Genomic DNA, 12,333 nt, shown 5'->3' on the forward strand with positions numbered 1-12,333 from the left:
AGGAAAGCACAGATAATCCAAAAGCAAAAAGGGATTTACAGTGGCACCTCATCTTACGAACGCCTCTTCTAACAAACTTGTCAAGATACGAACCCGGTGTTTAAGATTTTTTTGCCTCTTCTTCCGAACTATTTTCACCTTACGAACCCAAGCCGCTGCTGCTGGGATGAAGGGGTTTCTTTTTCCCCCCTTTTTTGAAGAAAGAAAAGGGAGGGGCGGCTTGGAGGGGGAAAGACTTTGCAGAGAACAGCGTGCTTGCAGAGGCACTGAAAGGGTGTCTTTTGAAGAAAGAAAAGGGAGGGGCGGCTTGGAGGGGGAAAGAGTTTGTAGAGAACAGCGTGCTTGCAGAGGCACTGAAAGGATGTCTTTTGAAAAAAGAAAAGGGAGGGGCGGCTTGGAGGGGGAAAGACTTTGCATTAACAAAAGTAGGAGAACAGCATGCTTGCAGAGGCACTGAAAGGGTGTCTTTTGAAGAAAGAAAAGGGAGGGGCGGCTTGGAGGGGGAAAGACTTTGCATTAACAAAAGTAGGAGAACAGCGTGCTTGCAGAGGCACTGAAAGGGTGTCTTTTGAAGAAAGAAAAGGGAGGGGCGGCTTGGAGGGGGAAAGACTTTGCATTAACAAAAGTAGGAGAACAGCGTGCTTGCAGAGGCACTGAAAGGGTGTCTTTTGAAGAAAGAAAAGGGAGGGGCGGCTTGGAGGGGGAAAGACTTTGCAGAGAACAGCGTGCTTGCAGAGGCACTGAAAGGGTGTCTTTTGAAGAAAGAAAAGGGAGGGGCGGCTTGGAGGGGGAAAGAGTTTGTAGAGAACAGCGTGCTTGCAGAGGCACTGAAAGGATGTCTTTTGAAAAAAGAAAAGGGAGGGGCGGCTTGGAGGGGGAAAGACTTTGCATTAACAAAAGTAGGAGAACAGCATGCTTGCAGAGGCACTGAAAGGGTGTCTTTTGAAGAAAGAAAAGGGAGGGGCGGCTTGGAGGAGGAAAGACTTTGCATTAACAAAAGTAGGAGAACAGCGTGCTTGCAGAGGCACTGAAAGGGTGTCTTTTGAAGAAAGAAAAGGGAGGGGCGGCTTGGAGGGGGAAAGACTTTGCATTAACAAAAGTAGGAGAACAGTGTGCTTGCAGAGGCACTGAAAGGGTGTCTTTTGAAGAAAGAAAAGGGAGGGGCAGCTTGGAGGAGGAAAGACTTTGCAGAGAATAGCCACAGGCACTGAAAGGGTGTCTTTTGAAGAAAGAAAAGGGAGGGGCGCCCCCCTTGCCTTTCTTCCTTCCCACTCACCCTTTAGCCTAGCCTTGCTTCTTCCACCCGCCCCCTTTAGCTGCTCCTCCCTGCCCTCTGTTCGCCTCCCTTCTAAAGTTTGGGATTTTCCTGAAGGATTTGCAGGCATTATTTGCTTTTACATTGATTCCTATGGGAAACATTGTTTTGTCTTACGAACTTTTCACCTTACGAACCTCCTCCTGGAACCAATTAAGTTCGTATCATGAGGTACCACTGTATTCTTCTGAGCAAGACCCAGCACAGTGCCTGAACTTACAAGCAGTTTGCCATCTGGCCATCAATCAAAATTGCTCTCTCTCTCAGTTGATTTACATGGGTCTGTGTGTCTACGGCTATTATTTCAAAAACAATTAAAAAATTAATTCAAAAACAATTAAAAAACATACCTCCCAGTGGAGGTATGTCAATTCTTCAACGCCGCTTAAACCTTTTATTTTCAGTTTTTTAGGCCCAAAATGATCCATCCCAAATGTTCTTGATTAAATAGATCTACAACTATGATTCTTAACTCTATCAGGCGTCCAGAGTGAAAAGCATGACTTACTTGAAGGCATGGTGTACGTATCTTCTTCGTCTATGATCTCTGCATAGTCATCAGTTTCTGAAATGAAAAGAATTGGAAAATCTGAAGGAAATGACCACATTGCAAAACGCAAAGCAAAAAGACTCTTGTGTGTGTGTGCAAATACACACACATACACGCAGACTGCTTTTCTGTCCAAATTTAAAAACCAACAACCTTTTCACCCATATAAATCTCCATCTGCTACCATGGTTAAAATCTTCTTTCCAGACAAGGTTAGCCCAGGGACATGAAGATGACCTAATTACCACCTACATTACATAACCAAGTTTGTTTTTTCAGGGACTAGAGAGAGAAGCTGAACTTTTATTATCAGGAGACAGTCCCCCTATTTAGGCCCAGCAGTCAAAACATGAGTAATCCTGTCTGAATCCTCAACCCAAATTCCCCATTTCACAATAAAGCAATGGATTCACAATACATTCACAATAAAGCAGTGGAAGGGAAGAGAGGCATAGCGTAGACAAACAAGACAGAACTCCACACATAACTGCACTGTGAATATTTTTGCCCAAAATGGCAATGTCTGTGATACTTTGCTTTCTTCTCTATGGCCTCTATATAAGAATAGAATAGAATAGAATTTTATTGGCAAAGTATGATTGGACACACAAGGGATTTGTCTTGTTGCATATGCTCTCATATAAGAGAGATGAGACACCACTAGTCTTTCTTAAGGCCTTGAAGCTTAAATTTTGTTTTCAAATACTTTGTTTTCAAATACTTAAGAACTTAATTGCTCCGTGACCAGGTTCTTAAGTGGAAAAGTTTGTAAGTATAAACAATTTTTCCCATAGGAATCAATGTAAAAGCAAATAATGTGTGCAAACCCATTAGGAAAGAAATAAAAGCTTGGAATTTGGGTGGGAGGAGGAGGAAGAAGAGGAGGAGGACAGTTGCTGCCCAGAGCGAAAGGAGCGTTTCTTTTCTCTGGGCACTGGCAGAGGTTTATTCCCTCTCCAAGCGCCCAGAGAAAGGAAAATGCTTCATTCGCTCTGGACTGCCAAAGCCTCCTTAAGTGCCACCAAAAGGCTCCTCTGGCAGCCCAGAAAAGCCCAAAATGGCTGGGATTAAAGGGGGAATGGCAGGAAACTGGCCGGGCCTTCGTGCCGCTCTCAAATTTCCTGGGAAATTTTTTCCGGGCTCGGGTTCTATATATTACCTGGTTCTTAATTAGGAAAAGTTCTTAAGTAGAGGCGTTCTTAAGTAGAGGTACCACTGTATAGGGTCTCAATGGTGCAGGCGAGCCCATTTCTTGATTCTATTAACCGTTATGAATGATTATTAATTGCTGCTGTTGGTTATGTTTCTTGACTGATGTTTTTGCTATTTAAAATAGTGTAACGTTGCTTTGTTCCTTTGTTAAGTACCGAGACTCATGAGCAGCCATATAAATGTAACCAATCAAGTCGTTTAAATGGTCATCTTTAAGGGTCAGACAAGGAATAATGGATGGAAACTGATTAAGGAGAGAGATTCAACCTAGAAATTGTTGTGGTTAGCTCTGGCCCAGCTCCTGCCCCAAGGACTGTGGATGTGGAGGAGACATCCACATGCTGCAGGCCTGTTTTGCCCCCCCCCCCAGTGGAATCTGATGATGAAGGCTCCTCTGACCAAGAAGACATGAGTGACAGGGAGGAGGAGAGTGTGGCAGACAGCTCAGAAGGAGATCAATTATCTAGCTCCTCCTTGGATTCAGAACAAGAGTTAATGATAGAGCCACGCATGCGGAGAGCGATGCATAGGCAGCAACAACTGAGAGATTATTATCAAAGAAAATGAGGCCACCTGTGGTTGGGTGGGGCTGTGGTCATTAGTGAGGCTGCTATAAATAGCAGCCTGTGGGTTTGGCCATTGTGGAGGATTATCTGATTGTTGTGTTTCGTGACTGCTTTACTGACTTTGACCTTTTGTGTGCTGATTTTTCCCCGCTTTGAAACTAAACCAGAGCAAAGTGTGTTTCACTTTGTGAAAGAAGAAGGACTGTGAATTGCCTCACAGCTGCAAGCTAAGTATCTCAGAACTGATAAGGGACTTGTACAATTACCAGTTTGTTTGGAGACGAGTGCTCTTTGCTATACCAAAAGAGGGCTTGGTTTAAGTGAATTTTCATTGTAACGAACATTGTTTTGAATTTTCAAACGTGTTTGTGTCTGAAATTTGTACCTGTGAATTTTTGCGAGGTTTCTACCAGAGAGCCCGACGGAAGATAAATAAGGCAAAATTTCCTGGCAGTGACAACAATCAACCAATGGAACAGAAGTTGCCTTCGGAAGTTGTGGTAGCTTCATCAGTGGAGGCTTTCAAGAAGAGACTGAACCGCCTTTTGTCAGAAATGGTGTAAGGTCTCCTGCTTGGGGGGTTGGACTAGATGACCTACAAAGTCCCTTCCAACTCTATTATTCTGTTAATCTACAGTATATATTACATGTCTGTTCTTAGCAAATTCTAATTATTTCAATATTATTCTCCAATTCTATCCTCACTCCATCCCCAATATTTTCATCACTATTTAGCTTTTATTATGCAAAGAGATCAGCTTTATGTGTATGACTGTCATTCCTGCTTGAAATCTTAAATGTACATGCATTGGTTGCCGATCAGTTTCCGGTCACAATTCAAAGTTTTGGTTATGACCTATAAAGCCCTTCATGGCACCGGACCAGATTACCTCAGGGACCGCCTTCTGCTGCACGAATCCCAGCGACCAGTTAGGTCCCACAGAGTTGGCCTTCTCTGGGTCCCGTCAACCAAACAATGTCATTTGGCGGGACCCAGGGGAAGAGCCTTCTCTGTGGCGGCCCCAGCCCTTTGGAACCAACTCCCTCCAGAGATTAGAATTGCCCCCACCCTCCTTGCCTTTCGTAAGCTTCTTAAAACCCACCTCTGCCGTCAGGCATGGGGGAACTGAGATACTCTTTCCCCTAGGCCTTTACAATTTTATGGATGGTATATTTGTATGTATGTTTGGTTTTTATATTAATGGGTTTTTTAAATCGTTTTTAGTATTGGATTATTATTGTATACTGTTTTATTGTTGTTGTTAGCCGCCCTGAGTCTCCGGAGAGGGGCGGCATACAAATCCAATAAATAATATTCTTTCCCCCTAGGCCTTACAATTTACGCATGGTATGTTTGTATGTATGTTTGGTTTTATAATAAGGTTTTTTTTAGTTGTTTAGTATTGGATTGTTACATGCTGTTTTTTATCACTGTTGTTAGCCGCCCCGAGTCAGCGGAGAGGGGCGGCATACAAATCCAATCAATCAATCAATCAATCAATAAATAAATAAATAGAAACATAGAAGACTGACGGCAGAAAAAGACCTCATGGTCCATCTAGTCTGCCCTAATACTATTTCCTGTATTTTATCTTACAATGGATCTATGTTTATCCCAGGCATGTTTAAATTCGGTTACTGTGGATTTACCAACCACGTCTGCTGGAAGTTTGTTCCAAGGATCTACTACTCTTTCAGTAAAATAATATTTTCTCATGTTGCCTTTGATCTTTCCCCCAACTAACTTCAGATTGTGTCCCCTTGTTCTTGTGTTCACTTTCCTATTAAAAACACTTCCCTCCTGAACCCTATTTAACCCTTTAACATATTTAAATGTTTCGATCATGTCCCCCCTTTTCCTTCTGTCCTCCAGACTCTACAGATTGAGTTCATGAAGTCTTTCCTGATACGTTTTATGCTTAAGACCTTCCACCATTCTTGTAGCCAGTCTTTGGACCCGTTCAATTTTGTCAATATCTTTTGTAGGTGAGGTCTCCAGAACTGAACACAGTACTGTACTCCAAATGTGGTCTCACCAGCGCTCTGTATAAGGGGATCACAATCTCCCTCTTCCTGCTTGTTATACCTCTAGCTATGCAGCCAAGCATCCTACTTGCCTTTCCTACCGCCTGACCACACTGCTCACCCATTTTGAAATAAATAAAATAAAATAAACATTCATAAACACCCCAAACGCTGTAGTTTCATTTCTGTTCTGAATTGCTAGCTCAAAACCAAAGTATCTACAGAATAGAAGAACAGAATCTTATTGGCCAAGTGTGATTGAACAAACAAATAATTTGTCTTGGTGCACCTGGTCTCAGTGTACATAAAAGAAAAGATAAGTTTATCAAGAATCATATACCGTCATCCCTGTCATTTAAGCCCTGGTAGCACTTGAGTTTAAATAATCCCTTCTCAGGAATGGGATTTGGGCCACTTGTAAGGTTTTGTCAAGCCATCCCCACCTAGATAGCTTTTTTTTTAAAGAGCAGAATTCCAAATAAAAAGAACAAGGAACTGCTATACAGTGATCCCCCGCTCGTTGCGAGGGTTCCGTTCCAGGACCCCCCGCAACGAGCGGGTTTTCGCGAAATAGCGCTGCGGAAGTAAAAACACCATCTGCGCATGTGCAGATGGTGTTTTAAACTTCCGCAGCGCTAGCGAGGAGCCGAAGATTGGGGGGCGGCGCGGCTCTTTTAAAACATCGCCGCCGACATGGGGGGCTCGCTAGCACCCCCCTGAACCCCCAACCCGGGTTTGGGGGGGTGCTAGCAAGCCCCCCATGTTGGCGGCGATGTTTTAAAAGAGCCGCGCCGCCCCCAATCTTCGGCTCCTCAGCGGCGAGCGAGCGAGCGAAGCCAAGCCGGCAGCAATGTCGCCGCCGCTGCAGCCAACGCGCGCTACGATCTTCCGGGCCAGCCAGGCTCAGTCACGGAAGGCAGCCGCTTGGCCCGGGATGCTGGGCCGAGAGGAGCCGGGCTTGATCCGCTGAGCCTGGCTGGCCCGGAAGATCGTAGCGCGCGTTGGCTGCAGCGGTGGCGACATTGCTGCCGGCTTGGCTTCGCTCGCTCGCTCGCCGCGCCGCCCCCCAATCTTCGGCTCCTCAGCGGCGAGCGAGCGAAGCCAAGCCGGCAGCAATGTCGCCGCCGCTGCAGCCAACGCGCGCTACGATCTTCCGGGCCAGCCAGGCTCAGCGGATCAAGCCCGGCTCCTCTCGGCCCAGCATCCCGGGCCAAGCGGCTGCCTTCCGTGACTGAGCCTGGCTGGCCCGGAAGATCGTAGCGCGCGTTGGCTGCAGCGGCGGCGACATTGCTGCCGGCTTGGCTTCGCTCGCCGCTGCAGCCAACGCGCGCTACGATCTTCCGGGCCAGCCAGGCTCAGTCACGGAAGGCAGCTGCTTGGCCCGGGATGCTGGGCCGAAAGGAGCCGGGCTTGAAGATCGCAGCGCGCGTTGGCTGCGGTGGCGAGGGCTTGCGATGGAGGGTGGAGGAAGCGGCCATGGGAGGGCGAGCTGCCTCAGGGAGGAGGATCGGGCGGGACCAGGTGGGGGCTGGAATTTCTCCGCCAGGGCGAAGGGCGGGCGAGCGGCGAAGGGCGGGCGAGCGGGTGCTGGGGAGGGCTTCTCGCCCTCCCGCCAGCAAGAGGGGGAGCGAACGGCATGGGCAGGCGAAGGGCGGGCGAGCGGCAGCGAGGAGTTTGCGTGGGCGGTGGGGAAACTCCTCGCTGATGCCAGCAAGAGGGGGAAGACCCAGGGAAGCCGCCCAGCAGCTGATCTCCCGGTTGCCATCTACGCATGCGTGCCCATAGAAAAAAAAGGGCACGCATGCGTAGATGGTATTTTGACTTCCGGGTTGAAAAATCGCAAATTACCCTGTTCGCAATGGTCGGGGACGCAATAACCGGGGGATCACTGTACTTGAATTGGGGAAAACTATGGTGTAAAGTACTCTCTTCAAAAGCCTTGCTAAATTATTGGAATTAACTCAAGGAGTATGGAAGGGGGGGGGGAGCAAAGGCTGTGCTTCAGAATTGAGGTCATGTCCAAGAAAAGGTTAATTGTTTTATTCAGAAGCTGCATTCATTTGTAACTTCTTCTGTCTGTGTGATAGTGAAACCCTACATTGTCTCTCATTTCTATTATTCTGCATGTACAGGGTATTTGTATAACTTCACGCTATTTGTTTCCCAAAAGACTGAATGTGATAGACGGCCAAGCCAAGCCAAATTTTGATAACAGGACTGTTGGAGTTTTGCAACGGCTGAGAAACTTTGGAGATTGGTATCAGTACCGTTCATTCAACTCTGCAAGAACTGGTCATAGGCCAAGGTCCATCTCTAATCAGTTTGCCCCAATTTAAGGCAGACCAGCAAAGGCAATGGAGAACCAAAATGCTCGGGACAATCTCGGAAGCCACCCATACGAATCCACCAGAGTCGATTCGATTCAGAAAAACAAGTGGGATATTTTATTTGTTAATGTGGGGTGGGGAAAGAGGCATGTTCTAGAACCAAACTCTACTGACAGTTGGGCATTTTTTTTAAAAATCCTCTGGATTATGGATGTCCAAACTTGGCAATGTTAAGGCCTGTGGACTTCAATTCCCAGAATTTCACAGCAAGGCTAGCTGTGGAATTCTGGTGAAGGCTACCAATGTTGCAATTGACAATATTGGAACACCCTTGCTCTGAATATTGTAGTATACCTCAAGGGTCTCCAACCTTGGCAACTTTAAGACTTGTGGACTTTAATTCCAGCTTTGCTGGGAGTTGAAGTCCATAAGAGCCGGGGTGGTGCAGCAGGTAGAGTGCTGTACTGCAGGCCACTGAAGCTGACTGTAGATCTGAAGGTCAGCGGTTCAAATCTCATCACCGGCTCAAGGTTGACTCAGCCTTCCATCCTTCCGAGGTGGGTCAAATGAGGACCCGGATTGTGTGGGCAATAGGCTGACTCTGTTTAAAAAAGTGCTATTGCTAACATGTTGTAAGCAGCCCTGAGTCTAAGGAGAAGGGCGGCATAAAAATTGAATGAATGAATGAATGAATGAATGAATGAATGAATGAATGAATGAATGAATGAATGAGTGCGTGAGTGAGTGAGTAAATAAATAAATAAATAAATAAATAAATAAATAAATAAATAAATAAATAAATAAATAAATAAATAAGTCTTAAAGTTGCCAAGGTTGGAGACCCCCGATATAGCTTTTTTTTTTTTTTTGAATGAATGCTGTGGAAGATAAATCTTTCTCAGCATCTATTGATGTCCTACTTGTCGCAGCACCATTGAGAGCATCCTGACATATGGCATTCTCGCATAGTATGGGGAGTAGCTCTGTAGTGGATAAAAAAAGCTCTACAGAGAATTATTAAAACTGTCCAGGATATCACTGGGCTCCAGCTATCTGCCCTGGATGGCATCTTCGCATCTCGCTGCTCTAGGAAGGTGCACAACATTCTCATCCTGCTTACAATCTTTTTGAACTGTTGCCTTCTGGCAGAAGATATAGAACAATTAAAACTCGGACCACGCGTTTTCTGAACAGTTTTTATCCCAGAGCTATACTCGCAGTTAACAATGAACTAAAGGGGCACCATCAGTGAGCTGTTGGACAGTATTACTCGATCTGGACCCAGGGGAAGAGCCTTCTCTGTGGTGGCTCCGACCCTCTGGAACCAGCTCCCCCCAGAGATTAGGATTGCCCCCACCCTCCTTGCCTTTCAGAAACTCCTTAAAACCCACCTCTGCCATCAGGCATGGGGGAATTGAAACATCTCCCCCTTGCCCATGTAGTTTTTGTGTATAGAAACATAGAAGTCTGACGGCAGAAAAAGACCTCATGGTCCATCTAGTCTGCCCTTATACTATTTTCTGTATTTTATCTTAGGATGGATATATGTTTATCCCAGGCATGTTTAAATTCAGTTACTGTGGATTTATCTACCACATCTGCTGGAAGTTTGTTCCAAGGATCTACTACTCTTTCAGTAAAATAATATTTTCTCATGTTGCTTTTGATCTTTCCCCCAACTAACTTCAGATTGTGTCCCCTTGTTCTTGTGTTCACTTTCCTATTAAAAACACTTCCCTCCTGGACCTTATTTAACCCTTTAATATATTTAAATGTTTTGATCATGTCCCCCCTTTTCCTTCTGTCCTCTAGACTATACAGATGAACCGTTGAACTTACCTGAACGGTCTTCTCGCTGCACTGCGAAGAGAGTCCAACGTGGGTAGTACTTCAGTCTTATTGGTAGGAACTGAGTTTAGAATTAGCATAATTAACATGTCCCGCCCACCACTGCCCCCTCTTAGCCAGTGATAAAAACGAAGGAATAGTAAAGGAACAAAAACTTTATTTAACAACTGTAACTTCAATTAAACTGTGCACCTGGGCCAAAACAAGGCCGGGCGGGTTTGGACTCTCTTCGCAGTGCAGCGAGAAGACCGTTCAGGTAAGTTCAACGGTTCTTCTCCACTGCACTGCTCAGAGAGTCCAACGTGGGATATACCCAAGCCACACTTTAGGGAGGGATCGGCTGGCCCAGGGGCGCAGGAATGCAAACTCCCTGTAGCACTCTTCTGCCGAAGGCTGCTTCCGTAGAAGCAAAAGAGTCTATACGGTAATGTCTGATAAACGTTGTAGGGGCAGCCCAGGTCGCTGCCCTGCAAATGTCCTCTAATGGCGCCTGAGTAGTCCAAGCGGCTGAGGTCGCCGCGCTTCTGGTAGAGTGGGCTGTAATTCTACCTGGTAGCGGTGTCGTTGTGGTTCGGTAAGCTTCGATAATACAAGTCCTGATCCATCTGCTGATGGTTTTAGACGAAACCTTTCCCCCCAGCGAAGATGGGAGAAAGGATACGAAGAGAGCCTCCGACTTCCGAAAGGTGCTAGTGCGGCGTATATAAATCTTAACTGCTCTTCTAACGTCCACCTTATGCCACCGCAGCTCTGATGGGTGAGAGCCATGGGTGCAGAAATCTGGGAGGATAATGTCCTGGGCCCTGTGAAACCTGGTGTTAACTTTGGGAAGAAAACAGGGGTCCAGTCTTAGAGTAACCTTATCTGGATGAAAGACACAGAGGTCCGGCCGGACCGATAGTGCTGCAAGCTCCGACACCCTGCGGGCCGAAGTGATGGCGACTAGAAAGGCCACCTTGGCCGAGAGAAAACGAAGTGAAACTTCCCTCAGAGGTTCAAAGGGTGGAGCTGTCAGTGCCCTGAGGACCAGCGGTAAGTCCCAGGATGGAAAGTGGTGTATGACAGGAGGAGACAGGTTTGCCGCTCCTCGGAGGAAGTCCTTCACCCAAGGGTGATGAGAGATTGGGGAAAATGGGTCTGGACGCAGGATTGTCGCTATAGCTGCCACCTGTCGGCGGAGTGTGTTGGGCGCCAACCCTTGGTCTAGTCCCTTCTGGAGAAATTCCAGAAGATGCCGTACTGAGGACGACGAGGGCGTTATGTGTTGGGACCTGCAAAAGGTGCTGTAAGCCCTCCAAGTAGCCTGATAAATACGTGTCGTTGATGGTCGCCGTGCTGCCTGAATGGTGTTAATGACACTCTCCGGAAGCTGTTTCTCCCTCAGGCGGTCCCCTTCAATCTCCACACGGCAAGCTTCCACCACTGTGGGTCTGGATGCACGATGGATCCCTGTGTCAGGACTAGGTGCTGGAGCGGGATTCTCCATGGTGGTAAGGTTGACAGTCCCATGAGGTCGGCAAACCAAGGGCGTCTGGGCCAGTATGGGGCCACGAGGAGGATGTCCGCCTCCTCGGCCAGAACCTTGGCCACCACCCTCTGCAAGAGACTGACTGGAGGGAAGGCGTAGAGAAGCCCCTTGGGCCATGGTGATAGCAGTGCATTGACTTGCTCGGCCTCTGGTGTCGGAAAGCGGGAGAAAAACCGTGGTAACTGCCTGTTGTGCTGTGTGGCAAAGAGGTCCGCTACCGGTACCCCCGTACCTCTGGGTTATCAGTTGGAAGGCCTCCGGGTTCAATGTCCATTCCCCGGGGTCGATAGTCGTGCGGCTCAGCCAATCCGCCTGGGTGTTTTCCACTCCCGAAATATGCTCCGCACGTATTGATGCTAAGTGTCTCTCTGCCCATGACATTAGCTCGTGGGCCTCCTGCATCAGACGGCCTGAGCGCGTGCCACCCTGATGGTTCACGTGTGCTCTGGTTGCCACATTGTCCGTCAAGATTAGGACATGTTGGTTCCTTACCATGTCCGTGAATGCCAGTAGAGCGTTGAATACAGCTCGTAGCTCCAGTCTGTTGATATTGGGGTCCCCCAAGTCCTCTGGGGACCACCTGCCCTGGGCCACTTGTCCCTTTGAGTGTGCCCCCCAGCCAGAAAGGCTTGCGTCGGTGGTTATTGTTACCTCCTGATGAGGTAAAAAGGGGGAGCCCCTGGAGATGGCTGGTGAGGTCCACCACGGGAGGGAAAGTCGCACTGTCGTGGTCAGGTGCACTTTTCGTTCTGAATTGCTGAGATGAGCTTTTTGGAAGGGAAGGAGGAACCATTGGAGGGGGCGAGCGTGAATCCGAGCCCAAGGAACGATGTTGATGCAGGAAATGAACATCCCCAGTAGTTGTGACAGCTGTGCCAGGGAGGTCCTGCTGTGATGCGAGACGGAACGAACTAACGCCCGTATCTTCTGCCTCCTCTCTGATGAGAGGAAGACGAGACCCG

General features: G+C 47.6%; 1 protein-coding gene across 10 annotated transcripts in view; it reads right to left on the reverse strand.

The window, feature by feature from the left end:
- Positions 1 to 12,333, reverse strand: part of PTK2 (protein tyrosine kinase 2) — a 300,863-nt gene that overhangs the window by 114,407 nt on the left and 174,123 nt on the right. For all 10 annotated transcript variants that reach the window (XM_070748364.1, XM_070748360.1, XM_070748365.1 and 7 more), the window contains one exon: positions 1,824 to 1,880. In XM_070748364.1, coding sequence (XP_070604465.1) covers positions 1,824 to 1,880 — 57 coding nt within the window. The remainder of the gene's footprint in view (positions 1 to 1,823; positions 1,881 to 12,333) is intronic.

This window comes from Erythrolamprus reginae, chromosome 3, assembly GCF_031021105.1.
Source record: "Erythrolamprus reginae isolate rEryReg1 chromosome 3, rEryReg1.hap1, whole genome shotgun sequence".
NCBI lineage: Eukaryota > Metazoa > Chordata > Lepidosauria > Squamata > Dipsadidae > Erythrolamprus > Erythrolamprus reginae.